This window comes from Mobula hypostoma, chromosome 4, assembly GCF_963921235.1.
Source record: "Mobula hypostoma chromosome 4, sMobHyp1.1, whole genome shotgun sequence".
NCBI lineage: Eukaryota > Metazoa > Chordata > Chondrichthyes > Myliobatiformes > Myliobatidae > Mobula > Mobula hypostoma.
In genome coordinates this window covers 197,177,473-197,192,459 of record NC_086100.1, presented here as the reverse complement: position 1 = coordinate 197,192,459, position 14,987 = coordinate 197,177,473, and the positions used below count along the sequence as shown (strand labels likewise).

General features: G+C 43.9%; 1 protein-coding gene across 7 annotated transcripts in view; it reads left to right on the top strand.

Annotated features, from left to right (window-relative positions):
• Window positions 1–14,987, top strand: part of dysf (dysferlin, limb girdle muscular dystrophy 2B (autosomal recessive)) — a 394,877-nt gene that overhangs the window by 284,200 nt on the left and 95,690 nt on the right. For 5 of the 7 annotated variants that reach the window (XM_063047166.1, XM_063047168.1, XM_063047167.1 and 2 more), the window contains one exon: window positions 4,035–4,094. The exons of the other annotated variants lie outside the window; for them this stretch is intronic. In XM_063047166.1, coding sequence (XP_062903236.1) covers window positions 4,035–4,094 — 60 coding nt within the window. The remainder of the gene's footprint in view (window positions 1–4,034; window positions 4,095–14,987) is intronic. 7 annotated transcript variants of the gene reach the window in all.

Here is a 14,987-nt window from a genome sequence, read left to right as displayed (position 1 = left end):
GATTGCTATTGTGTGGTAATGGCTTGCTGAATGTCTGAACCATTCATGTTGTACCTTCCCCTTGAATGGTGCTATGGGCTGTCCTTTTTGGGATTCAGGCAGAATCTGTAAGGAGCAAAACAAGTTTCGCGGAATAAAGCTGTACACCACAGAAAGAGGCCCTTCATCCCATCCAGTCCATGCCAGCATAATCTTCTGCTTACTCCCATCGACCTGCACCTGGAAAATAGCATTCCAAACCTCTCCCATCCATGTAACTATTCAATCTTCTCTGAAATTTTACAATCAAACCCTCACCCACCACTTCCAATGGCTGGTTGTTCCATACTGTCACCACCCTCCGAGTGAAACAGTTCCCCCTCAAATTCCTCTGAAATGTGCACCACAGTGGTGTAGCGGTTAGCACAATGCTATTACAGCTGGGGGGGGGTCATTTCTGACTTCATCTGTAAGGGATTTGTACGTTCTCCCCGTGGAATGCATGGGCTTTCTCTGGGTCCTCTGGTTTCCTTCTACCAAAGACATACTAATTAGTAGGTTAATTGGTCATTGTAAATTGTTCTGTGATTAGTCTAGGGATAAATCAGGGGTTCCTGTGCAGAGTGCCTTGAAGGCTTCACAGGGCCAATTCCTCACTGTATTTCTAAATAAAATAAAAATAATAAGAATTTCATCTTTCACCTTAAACCTGTAGTTCTAGTCTCTGGGTTAATTTTAGATCTGTCAAACTGAACTCAATGTCCCATCTGACACCTAATTAACGTTTTACACCTCCTCTCTTATCCTAATACTCTCCCTGCTTATCCTCATCCTCCTCTTTTACCCCTTCTCTTTTCCTATCACCTCCCTCTTGTTCCCTCCTCCTTCCCTTTCTCCCATGGTCCTCTCTCCTCTTCCATCAGATTCTTTCTTCTTCTGCCCTTCATCTTTTCCACCAATCACCTCCCAGCTTCTCACTCCATTCCTGTCCCCCACGCATGCATCTTCCCCCTTACCTGGCCTCACCAGTCACCTGCCAGCTTGTTCTCCTCTCCCTCCCCCACCTTCTTATTCTGGCTTCTTCCCTTTTCCTTTCCATTCCTGATGAAGGGTCTCGGCCTGAAATGTTGACTGTTTATTCATTTCCATAGGTGCTGCATGGCCTTCTGACTTCCTCCAGCATTTTGTGTGTGTGTGTGTGTGTGTGTGTGTGTGTGTGTGTGTGTGTGTTTGTGTGTGTGAGTGTGTGTGTCTGTGTGTGTGTGTGTGTCTGTGTGTGTGTGTGTCTGTGTGTGTGTGTGTGTGTCTGTGAGTGTGTGTGTGTCTGTGTGTGTGTGTGTGTGTGTTGCTCAAGGTTTTCAGCATCTGCAGAATCTCTTATGTTTATATTTTATACAGTTCTAGCACAATCCTTCCCTGAGAATTTCTCCTAATGTGACATCAGAGGTATCAATGGCAAAATCAATGTTTAAAGTTTAAATTTATTTTCAAAGCGTTATGTCATCTCCAACCTTGAGATTCACCTTCTTGCACTCAGCCACAAAACAGAGAAGCACAATAGAATTCACTAAACACCACAGACAACCAGGTATTCAATTTGCAAAAGAGGACAAATCATGCAAACAGCAAAAAAAAAGGAAAAAAAATACACATGGAACATGAACTACAGAGTCCACGGCTGCGGAGCCCGGACTGGTCTGAGGCGAGGGAAGCCCATCCAGAAGTCCGATGGCTGTAGGGCAACAGCTTGTAAATTTTCAGTGGTACTCACTGAGATTTGTCTTGTTAATTATAGCTTCTGCCTGAGTGGGGTACAAGCTAAATGACTGGGTGGAAAGGTGCAATGTAGATCCTTCAAAAGTAACGTTCACTTTGGAATTTTGCAGGAGATCACGTTTGAGCAAATGTGGAAGCAGGCTGTCAAGGGGGTGGGTGGGCACTCATGGCTGGGTCAGTATGCCTTTCCTCCTCTTAGACCAGAAGACATCGGAGCAGAGTTAGGCCATTCAGCCCATCAAGTCTGTTCCACTATTCCATCATGGCTCATTTATTTTCCCTCTCAACCCCATTCTCCTGCCTTCTGCCTGTAACCTTTCATGTGCTGACTAATCAAGAAGCTATCCACCTCCACTTTAAATATACAGCCATCCGTAGCAATGAATTCCACAGATTAACCACCCTCTGGCTAAAGAGATTCCTCTTCATTTCTGTCCTAAAGAGACGTCCTTCTATTCTATCCTAGATTCCCCATTATTGGAAACATCATCTCCACATTCGCTGTATCTAGGCCTTTCAATATCCAATAGGTTTCAATGAGATACAGCTATAGTCATGGCAAAGTACAGCACAGAAACAGGCCCTTCAACCTATCTAGTCTGTGCCGAGCCATTTAAGCAGCCTACTCCCATCGACTCCTACCTATCCAAACTTCTCTTAAACATTGAAATTGAGCTCATATGCACCACTTGCGTTGGCAGCCATTCCAATCTCTCACAGTCCTCTGAGTGAAGAAGTTTCCCCTCATGCTCTTCTTAAACTTTTCACCTTTCACCCTTCAGGCATGACCTCTGGTTGTAGTCCCACCTAACCTCAGTGGGAAAAGCCAGTTTGCATTTACCCTATCTATACCCCTCATAACTCTGAACCATATAACCATACAACACGGAAACAGGCCATCTCGGCCCTTCTAGTCTGTGCCGAATGCATACTCTCACCTAGTCCCACCGACCTGCACTCAACCCATAACCCTCCATTCCTTTCCTGTCCATATATCTATCCAATTTAACTTTAAATGACAACATGGAACCTGCCTCAACCACTTCTGCTGGAAGCTTGTTCCATACAGCTACCACTCTCTGAGTAAAGAAGTTCCCCCTCATGTTGCCCCTAAACTTTTGCCCTTTAACTCTCAACTCATGTCCTCTTGTTTGAATTTCCACCACTCTCAATGGAAAAAGCCTACCCATGTCAACTCTATCTATCCCCCTCATAATTTTAAATACCTCTATCAAGTCCCCCCTCAACCTTCTACACTCCAAAGAATAAAGACCCAACTTGTTCAACCTTTCTCTGTAACTCAGGTAACATTCTAGTAAATCTTCTCTCTACTCTCTCTATTTTGTTGACATCTTTCCTATAATTCGGTGACCAGAACTGTACACAATACTTGACATGATACTCCAAATTTGGCCTTGTACAATTTCAACATTACATCCCAATTTCTATACTCAATGCTCTAATTTATAAAGGCCAGCATACCAAAAGCTTTCTTCACCACCCTATCCACATGAGATTCCACCTTCAGGGAACTATGCACCATTATTCCTAGATCCCTCTGTAATACCGCATTCTTCAATGCCCTACCATTTACCATGTATGTCCTATTTTGATTAGTCCTACCAAAACGTAGCACCTCACATTTATCAGCATTAAACTCCATCTGCCATCTTTCAGCCCACTTTTCTAACTGGCCTAAATCTCTCTGCAAGCTTTGAAAACCTACTTCATTATCCACAACTTCACCTATCTTAGTATCATCTGCATACTTACTAATCCAATTTACTACCCCATCATCCAGATCATTATACCTCTATCAAATCTCCTCTTAATTTTCTACGTTCCAAGGAATAAAATCCTAACTATTCATCCCTTCCTTATACCTCAGGTCCTTCAGTCCCGGCAAGAGATTTTTTATATTTATCTTAATTATTTCAGCACAGCATTACTAGCCAAAGGGCCTGTCCTTGTGTTGTAGAACTGTGTTCTATATTCTGAATCCTTCTCCCATGCCCTTGATTCTCTCCCGTGTTCTTGATTCCTCAGCTCTGGGAAAAAGATTGTGCACAGACCCAGAGCAGGAAACACTTCTCATACATTAGCCATCTAGCTTTTGGTTCTGTTTGGGTATGCTCTGACCCAGCAGGGGTGGGCTGTTGGAGGCGATCACTGGTGTTGTATTTGGGATTGGATGGAGGTACACTGTTGGACTCATCATGTGTTTATTCCAACCTTCAGCTGTTGTACTAACCCAACTAACCAGGACTTTTGATCTCTAGTTTCCAGGAAGCATGACCAGCTCAGGCCTGAGTAAATCCCTTTCCATGTCCAGTCTCCATGTATGTATGGTTTCATTTACATATCTTTAATGTGCGCATGTTTAATGATTCAGTAACCTGTCATACAGAGCTATCTTCTCTCTGGTCCTTGAGGTCTATGGTTTGGGAAATGATGTACTCCCCGGATCGCCAAAGACATCACAGGATCAAGGGTGCTATCATTCCAAAGTCATTACATAGCGTTTCTTTTCCTTTCAGACTCAGTTTCAGATTTATTTATCACACGTACATCGAAACATCTCTGACCTAATTCATGTTTTACACCCCATTACGCTCCCCTTTTCTCTGGTCCTTGAGGTTTATAGCTTCGGAAGCTTCTATGTGGGAAATCTTGAACTCCATGGATCACCGAAGACATCCCAGGATCAAGATACCAGCATTTCAACGTCATTACTTATTGTTTCTTATCATTTCAGATTCAGATTTAGATTTATTATCACATGTACATCGAAACTTACAATGAAATTTGTTTACATCAGGGTTTCCAATCTTTTTAATGTCATGGAGCCTTAGCATTAACTGAAGGGTCAGGATGTGAACCCCTGCTTTCCATTAACAACCAACACATCCAACGATATGCTAGGAGTACACTGAGAGAGCTAGGGCTTTTCTCTTCGGAGTGGAGGAGGATAAGAGGTGCAGTAATAGAGGTGTACAAGATGATAAGAGGCATACATCAAGCGCACAGCCAGAGACAGAAATGGCTATTACAAGGGGGCATAATTTTACAGTGATTGGAGGAAAATATTGGTGGGTTATTAGAGGTAGGTCTTTACACAGACAGAGGGGGGGTGGTGTGGAAGGTGCTGGTGGTAGGGGCAGATGCATTAGGGACATAAGAAACTCTTAGTCACATGGATGGAAGAAAAATGGAGGGTTACATAGGAGAGAAGTCAGAGTGGGTCAAAAATCAGCACAATATCTTGGGCCGAAGGACCTGTTACCTCTCATCCTCCTTCACTTCAAAGAGAAAATCCCAAACTCACTCATCATATTGGAAATTGGATTGATGTTTCAGTTCGATGAATTTTCATCTGAAGTTGATTAAAAGCTGCACATGTTTTTTTTTAATCCAGCAGAGAATGGGAGTGGGCAAAGTTGTCTGTGTGAGGGTGGAGATGGCGAGAGACTGAATGACACGATAGAATTGGTGCTGGCTGTCAGGGGCTGGCTGATTAATTGCAGCTGACCTATCTGGAAGAGGTGTGAAACCAGGGTGAGAATGAGAGGGTACAGGAGATATGCCAAGGTAGTGCAGTAGTTTGCATAGCACTATTACAGCTTGCTACTTCCAAGTTCACAGTTCAATTCTGGTGTCTCCTGGAAGAAGTTTGTACATTCTCACGGTGAGCATGTGGCTTTCCTCCACGTGCTCGAGTTTCCTCCGTGTGCTTGGGTTTCCTCACAGAATCCAAAGGTGTACTGGTTAGTAGGTTAATTTGATATTATAACTGACCCTGTGATTAGGCTAGGGTTAAATAGGTGGGTAATACACGCAAATTGGGAGACCGCATCGCCGAGCACCTACACTCCGTCCGCCAAAAAAAGTGGGATATCCTAGTGGACACCCATTTTAATTCCACTTCCCATTCCCATTCCGATGTCTATCCATGGTCTCCTTCGGTGTCGCAATAAGACCACATTCAGGTTGGAAGAGCAACACCTTATATTCTGTCTGGGTAGCCTCCAACCTGATGGCATGAGCATCTATTTCTTGAACTTCCGGTAATAGCCCCAACTCCCCCCTCCTTCACCTTTCCCCATTCCCTTCTCTCTCTCTCTCACTTAATCTCCTTGCCTGCCCATCGCCTCCTTCTGGTGCTCCTCCCCCCTTTTCTTTCTTCCATGGCCTTCTTTCCTCTCCTATCCTCATCAAAACCTTTCAAATGTTGAAAGGCCTAGACAGAGTAGATGTGGAAAGGATGTTTCCCTTGGTGGGAGAGCCTAGGACAAGAGGGCACAGCCTCAGGATAGAGGGGCGTCCATTTTAAACAAAGACATGGAGAAATTTCTTTAACCAAAGGGTGGTGAATTTGTGGAATTTTTTGCCACATGCAACTGTGGAGGCCAGATTGTTGGGTGTATTTAAGGCAGAGATTGATAGATTCTTGATTGGACATGGCATCGAAGGTTACAGGGAGAAGGCTGGGAACAGGGGTTGAGGAGGAGAAAGAGAAAGGATCAGCCATGATTGAATGGTGGAGCAGACTGGATGGGCCAGATGGCCTAATTCTGCTCTCCTATGTCTTATGATCTTATTAGATTCCCCCTTCTCCAGCCCTGTATCACCTTCACTAACCAACTTTCCAATTCTTTACTTCACCCCTCCCCCTCCCAGTTTCACCTATCACCTTGTGCTTCTCCCTCCTCCCTCACCACCTTCTAAATCTATTCATCTTTTTTCTCCAGTTCTGCTGAAGGGTCTCAGCCTGAAACGTCGACTGTACTCTTTTCCATAGATGCTGCCTGGCCTGCTGAGTTCCTCCAACATTGTGTGTGTGTGTGTGTGTGTGTGTGTGTGTGTGTGTGTGTGTGTTGCTTGGAATTCCAGTACCTGCAGATTTTCTCTTGTTTCTGACTAAATAGGTGGGTTCCTGGGCAACGCGACTCAAAGGACCTATTCTGTACTGTGTTTCAAAGTAAAGTAAAGTAAAATAAAATAATACAATTCTGTACTGAACTATGAGATATAGGACACCACAGTTGCAGGAGATCTGAAATAGAGAAAAGAATATTGAAAACAGGTAGCATTGGTGGAGAGAGGAAGCCAGCGTTAATGTAGTAGATTGCATCTGGACTGGCCAGGCGAACTGGAAAGGCTAGTTATCTGAAATAGTTAAATTCAGTGGAGCGTGAAACTTGGTGGAAGTTCAGTGCTCTGTGTTATGTTGCTATGGGTTGTATTGGAGCAGAGTGTGAGGTCTGTGAAAGGAGTTCAGAACTAAACACTCCCGAAGGAGCTAGTGTCCAAAAAGGGAAAACAATTGCTGTGCAAAAGGGACCCATGCGGAGGGGATGCCTAACACATTCCGACTGCTCTTTCTAATCACCTCATCTCTCTCTTTCACTACAACTACAGCTCCCTCAAAATGCTAATCATTAAGTTCTTAGCCTTAACCTGTACTCTGCTAATCCTCCCCCTCCCTCCACTTCTTCCCCTTCCTCCTCTGTAACCCTCCTTCTCTCCCTCTCTTTGCTCCTTCCCTCTCCACACTCCCTTCATTCTCCTTACCCCTCTCCCTCATACTCCCACTTCTCCCCTTCCCCCTCCTCTCTTCTTCCTCCTACTCTACCACTCCCCCAACCCCTCCTCCTCTCCTCCTTCCTGACCCCCCTTCCCCTTCCCCATTCTACCCTACCTCCATTTTTCTCCCTTCTTCCTCCTCCTTTCCACTTCCCACTGCTCTCTCCTCCATTCTCCCCACTCTGCCTTTCCTCCTCCTCCCTCTCCCTCTTTGCTTTCCCCCTCCATCCTCCTCCTTCCACAGCGTTCTGTTGCCTCAGATGCCACCTGACCTGGATTTATTCTGGATTCCTGGCAGCCGATGTCTCTGATTTCTCAATTCCATTGTGCCTTTTCCTCTCATTCTCCTCTCCTCTCTTACTTACACCTTTCTATAGGTGGACAAGTTTCAACCTTTCCTTGCCCTCTCTCAGCCAGCGCCTCTATCTCTTCTCTCATTCAGTCTCTTTCTCTCTGCTCCCTATCACAGATGTTCCCTTTAGATCCACCAACACTGTCCCTCCTCTGCAGCTTACCCAGTCAGCTTATCAGTCGTGAACCTCACCCAGATCTAACGAGACGTCTTCCATCTGAAACGTGAACTGTTTCTCTCCCCACAGAAGCTTCCTGACCTGCAGGGGATCTCCAACTACTTCTGTTCCTAAATCAAGTTCAAGTTTATTGTTGTCATGGGCAGATGCTTCCAGGGTGTAAATGCCATAAAAATGTGCTTTTTACACCATTATAAACATGGCAAATGTATATGTATCGTCATTATTATGTGCCAAGCCTAAAGGAAACTGTACTAACAGAGGTCTATAACATTGTGAGAGAGGCATAGACAGAGTAGATAGAAGCTTTTCCCATGGTGGGGGATGGGGGCATTTCAACAGAATAGGCTTTTCCAGCCCTTCAAGCTGCCCCGCTCCAGCAATCCCCCAATTTATCTCCTAGCACAATCACGTGACAATTTGCAATGACAATTAACCTACCAACCGGTACATCTTTGGACAGTGGGAAGAAACCAGAGCACCTGAAGAAAGGCCATGTAATCATGGGGAGAATGTAGAACCTCCTTAAAGACAGAGGTGGGAATTGAACCTGGGTCACTGGTACTGTAAAGCATTGTGCTAACCACTATGCTACTTTACCACCCAATAAGTACTGAATATTATTATTATATGTGACTGTGGAGGCCAAGACATTGGATGCATTTAAGGCAGATATAGATAGGTTCTTGAATAACCAGGGCATCAAAGGGTATGTGGAGAAGGCAGGGGAGTTGGGATGACTGGAAGAATTGGATCAGCCATGATTGAATGGCGGAGCAGACTCGGTGGGCTGAATAGCCTACTTCTGCTCCTATATCTTATGGTCTTAAAAAGGGAGCAAAATAGTGAGATAGTTTTCATGGGTTCATGGACCATTCAGAAATCTGATGGTGGAAGAGAATAAGCTGTTCCTGAATTGTTGAATGTGTGTCTTCAGGATTCTTTATCTCCTCCTTGATGGTAGCAATAAGAAGAAGGCATGTCTTGCGTGATGGGGGTCCTGAATGATTGAGGCATTGACTTTTGAAAATGCTCTCGATGCTGGGAGGTTAACTTCACAAATCTTGTGAAATTTTGTCAAACAAAGATGTTTCTAGGACTGGAGAACCTGAGTTACAAGGAAAGATTGAATGGGTTAGGACTTTATTCCTTAGAATGTAGAAGATTGAGAGGAGATTTAGAGGTATACAACATTATGAGGGGAAGAGATAGAATATATATAACTAGGCTTTTTCCATTGAGATTGGGTGGGACTGCAACTAGACATCATAGGTCAAGGATGAAAGGTGAAAAGTTGAAGGGGAACATGAGAGGAAACTTCTTCACTCAGTGGGTGGAGTGAGCTGCCAGTGCAAATAGTCCATGAAAGATCGATTTCAATGTTTAAGCAAAGTTTGATTAGGTACATGGATAGTAAGGGGACGGATGGCTATGGTCCTGGTGCAGGACAATGGGAGTAGGTAGTGTAAATGGTTTGCAATGGACTAGATGTGCTGAAGTGCCTGTTTTTTTGTGTTATACTTTTCTGTGAATTTATGACTCTATGTTTCAATCAACTCAGTCTTTTAAACCTCAGGGAACTTGGACTCAATCAGTAAAACCTACGTCATAATTTAGCCTGCTTGACCTGTTCAATCTGAGCAGAGCTGAGCCCAACACTACCTCACCAACACATTAACATCAAATTAGAATCAGATTTATTACCACTGATTTGTATGACGTGACATTTGTTGTTTATTGGCAGCAGTGTAGTACAAAGACATAGAATTACTACAGATTGCAAAATAAATAAATAAATAGTGTGTATAATGGAGCAATGAGGTAGTGTTTATGGACTGATCAGAAATCTAATGGTGGACGGAAATAAAAAAAAAGTACAGACATGGGAGCAAATCAGAAAGTACAAACTAAGTGAGGCACGAGGGATAGGATTTCCCTGATGGCCTCTTCAGAGACCCCCTGTGCTGTCTGTGTGGAGTTTGGCACATTTCCCCTCTGACCACATAGGTTTCCTTCTTAAAAGAATAGGACAGAATAGAACGTTATTGTCATTGTTCAAGACAACAAGATTGCAGTACTTCTCCAGTTCGTGCAAAACAGATACTTACAATGCCTGTGGTATGGCTTAATTTTCAAAAAGTCCCATGTTTACATGCAACGAGTGATTTCAATAGTCCATAACCCTCAAAGGCCATTGGCAAGCCGGGGTGTAGCATTATTCAGCTGCACGACAGCCCTCGGGAAGAAGCTGTTTCTCAGTCTTACTGTCTTGGCTACGGTGTTTCTGTATCTGCTACCAGATGGCAGGAGGTTGAACAGACAGTGTCCGGGATGGGATGGGTCTTTCATGATGTTACAAACGTCCCATAGGCATCAAGAGTTGTATATTGTCCCCAGGTCTGGTAGTTCAGTCCCAACGATGTGCTAAGCTGTCCTAATCACCCGTTGGAGTGCCAAAGACACGTGGGTTCATGGGTTACCTTGGCACTGACATTTGTGTGATGGCTACCATAGCATTTACAGTGCCAGTCACCTGGTTCAATTCCTGCTACTGTCTGTAAGGAGTTTGTACTTTCTCCCTATGACCATGTGGGTTTCCTCCACGTGCTCTGACTTGCAAGACATACTGGTTAGTAGGTTAGTGGGCATTGTGGGTTGGTTGGGCCAGGAGGGAGTGTTACTGTGCTGTATCTCTAAATCAAAAAATAAAAATAAATAAAAATAATTCCAAATCAGAATCAGATCTCTTTGCAGATTACCAAATCTACAATAAATTACAAAGATACGTAAGTAGTGTTGGAAAAGGGAATAATGAGGTAGCGTTCCTGAAATGTGATGGCGGAGGGGAAGCAGCTGTCTCTGAGTAACAGTATAGTGGCTAACTAATCTACAATACTGCATGACTTTGGGCTGTGGGAGGAAACCCAGGCGATCACAGGGAAATGTGCAAATACCACACAAATAACAGCAGAGGTCAGGATCAAACCTGGGTCACTGAAACTATGAAGCAGAGGTGCCCAGTGGTACTAATCTAGGGATCCATAGGCAGTGTCTGCTGTAGAATTAGAAATGTATATTTCTATGAAAAGGTCTTATGCGCATATATATATATATATATGTAACAAGCATACCTAAGATCTTTGCACATTACTGTAGTAATTTTATGCATTGCACTGTACTGCTGCCACAAAAACAAAGCAAACTTCATGACATATGTGAGTGATGATAAACCTGATTCTGATATGGGTCTCTATTGTGGACTGAGAGTAGGAAGGGGGCAGGGAGAGGGGAATCATGGTTGGGAAAGGGGGAAGGGAGAAGGGAGGAGCAGGAGGCACCAGAGAGACATTCTGTAATGATCAATAAACCAATTGTTTAGGATCAAATAACCTTGCCTGGTGTCTCAGGGCTGGGTGTGTCTGCACCTACGCCACCCCACCCCTGGCACCCCTTCTCTGCCACCTGCCCCACACCCCTCCCACGGTGCTCCACCCTCACCATTCCCAACATCCTTTGCTTATTCCAGGTTTACAAACTCGCTCTTCCTTTCATGTTGACAAATACAGTACTGTGCAAAGTCTCAGGCATCCTAGCTGCCTATACTGTATGTGCCTCAGAGTTTTCACAGTACTGTAGTCCTCTCCCATGTGTGAGTGGGTTAATGATCATTCCTTAACTAACACTTTGTTTCTGTTGCATTATTACATGGACAAAATCAGGAGATAACGTGGGTAAGTGTCAGGGAACTTACTATTATTTGATATCCACACTGTTCTGATATTCTAGTGATCACCAATGGGGATTCAATTCCTGTCATTGTCTATAAGGAGTTTGTACACTCTCCCCAAGAACACATGGCTTTCCTCTGGCTGCTCCAGTTTCCTCCCACATTCCAAAGACGTACGGGTTAGGGTTCGTCAGTTGTGAGTATGCTGTGTTGGAGCCAGAAGCGTGGCAACACGGGTAAGTTACCCCCAGCACATCCTCAGACTGACACAATGACACATGTCACTGTATGTTTCAAAATACATGTGACTAATAAACTCTTATATCTTTCTTTGTGCTGGGGGTATCATGCACCAAAGAGGGACTCCTGATCTCCCAATTTGGCCCTTCCTTTAGCAACCTGGACTTCACTTTCTCTGTAACTGTAACTCTGTATTCTATATTGGATTTCCTTTCAATGAAAGGTTCTATCGTACTCTTGAACTGACATCTCATACACGAAAGATGAACTCAATCTACTGTGCCTCATCATAGAGGCGTACAAGATTGTAAGAGGCATTGATAGAGTGGACAGCCTGAGACTTCCCCTGGGGTGGAAATGGCTGATACCAGGGGACATAATGTTAAGGATGTCAGAGATAATTTTATTACACAGAGGGTAGTGGGCTTTTGGAATGCCCAGCCAGGATTAGTGGTAGAAGCAGATACATTAGGAACATTAAAGAAACTCTTAGATAGGCGCAAGGATGATAGGAAAATGGAGGGTTATGTGGGAGGGAAGGGTTAGATTGATCTTAGAGTAGGTTAATGGATTGGCACAACATTGTGGGCCAAAGAACCTGCACTATGCTGTACTGTTCTGTATTTAATGTTCTGTCATGGCCCTTCACCTCATTTGTCTACCTGCACTGCACTTTCTCTGTAAATGTAACTCTACGTATATCCAGAAATCTGATTTCATTTTTAGCTTCGGAGCTGAAGCACAGACTCTATCCCATCATTGTCACTCTTTAACAGATATCTTATACACTGAAGATGTAACTATAAATTGCACATTCCATGGTGACGTAAGATTTTTACTCCGCATGTTTTTTCAATTCAATTCAATAATCCTTATTTCTCACCCCACTTTGTGATTACCCTTGCATGATTTTTGTTTACCACCCCTCCAGGACTTCACCTATCACCTTCTAGCTGTTCCTCCTTCCCTTCCGCCCCCGCATTTTATTCTGGCATCTCCCCTTTTCTAGTCCTGAAGAAAGGTCTTAGCCCGAAATGTCGACTGTTTATTCATTTCCATTGATGCTGCCTGACCTGCTGAGTTCCTCCAGCATTGCGTGTGTTGCTCTGGATTTCCAGCATCTGCAGAATCTCTTATGTTTACGATTTTCTGCAGTCTGTTATCTTTTTGCTACTCAATGTACTTGTGTAGGACACGATCTCCTTGGCTCGTAAACAAAGTTTTTCAATTCATGTTGAGTTTATTGTCCTCTGCTCAAGTCCACGGGTGCAGCAGCAACGTCACAGGCGCAGGGCATCTGTCAAGCAGCCTTCACAGGAAAAACATAAATTATACACAAATCTTACACAAGAGAACACAATTAGAAAAAGAAAGGCCACTTTAGTGCAAAGTGATCAAAGTCGTCACAGTGTTGACTAAACTGTACAGAGGTCCAGTGCGGGCAGGCAAAAACACCATAAGACATAGGAGCAGATGATAAGACATAAGATCATTTGGTCCATTGAGTCTGCTTCACCATTCCATCATGCCTGATGCCCTGACTAATCGGGAACCTATCAACCACCTCTTTAAATATACCCAATGGTGTGGCCTCCACAGCCGTCTGTAGCAACAAATTTTGCAGATTCACCGTTCTCTGTTCCTCCTCATCTCTGTTCTAAATGGCTGTCCCTCTATTCTGAGGCTGTACCCTCTGGTCCTAGACTCTCACACTATAGGAAACATCCTCTCAACGTCCACTCTATCAGGCCTTTCAATATTCAATAGGTTTCAATGAAATGCCACCACGTTATTCTAAACTCCAGTGAGTACAAGCCCAGAGCCATCAAACACTTCTCATATGTTAACCCTTTCATTCCTGGAATCATTCTTCTGAACCACCTCTGGACCCTGTCCAATGGCAAGGCATCTTTTCTGAGATAAGGGGCCCAGAACTGCTCACAATACTAGGGTCTGACCAGTGCCTTAACGCCTCAGCATTACATCTTTGCTCTTATGTTCTAGTTCAATCTAGACTTTCAATCACTTGATCTTTCAAATATTTATTCACCGCCATCATAAATGTATCTAATGATCTTTTCTTAGGCGAGGGACTCAAAGTTGCTCACAATACTTCATATATTCTTAAATGACCATAATGTATCTGCCTCCTGGCAGGGTGTTCCATGCACCCAACACTCTCTGAGTAAAAAAAAACTTACCTCTGACATCCGCTCGAGACCTTCCTCCAATCATCTGTAAACTGTGTCCTCTTCTATTAGGTACTTATGCCCTGGGGGAAAAAATCTCTGGCTGTTCACTTTTTATCAATCTCGAATAAGATTGACAAGGGAGAGGCTGTGGATGTTGTGTATTTGGATTTTCAAAAGGCCTTCGATAAGGTGCCGCATATGAGGCTGCTTAATAAGATGAGAGCCCATGGAATTATAGGAAAGATATTGAAATGGGTGGAGCACTGGCTGATAGGCAGAAAGCAAAGGGTGGGAATAAAGGGATCCTATTCTGATTGGTTGCCGGTTACTAGTGGTGTTCCGCAGGGGTCGGTGTTGGGGCCGCTTCGTTTTACCATGTATATCAATGATTTGGATTATGGATTAAATGGTTTTTGTGGCCAAGTTTGCGGATGACACCAAGATAGGTGGAGGAGCAGGAAATGTTGGAGAAACGAAAAGGTTGCAGAGAGACTTAGTCAGTTTAGGAGAGTGGGCAAAGAAATGGCAGATGAGATACAACGTTGACAAATGTACGGTTGTACATTTCGGAAGAAGAAATAATCGGGCAGATTATTATTTAGATGGGGAGAAAATTCAAAAACTGGAAGTGCAAAGGGACTTGGAGGTCCTTGTGCAGGATACCCTAAAGGTTAACCACCAAGTTGGATTGGCGGTAAGGAAAGCGAATGCTATATTGGCATTCATTTCAAGAGGAATAGTGTATAAGAGTAAGGAGGTGTTGATGAGGCTCTGTGGGGCATTAGTGAGACCTCATTTGGAATACTGTGTGCAGTTTTGGGCCCCCTATCTTAGAAAGGATATACTGATGTTGGAGAGAGTTCAGAGAAGATTTATGAGGATGATTCCTGGAATGCAGGGGCTAACATATGAGGAGCGTCTGTCGGCTCTTGGATTGTATTCATTAGAGTATAGAAGAAT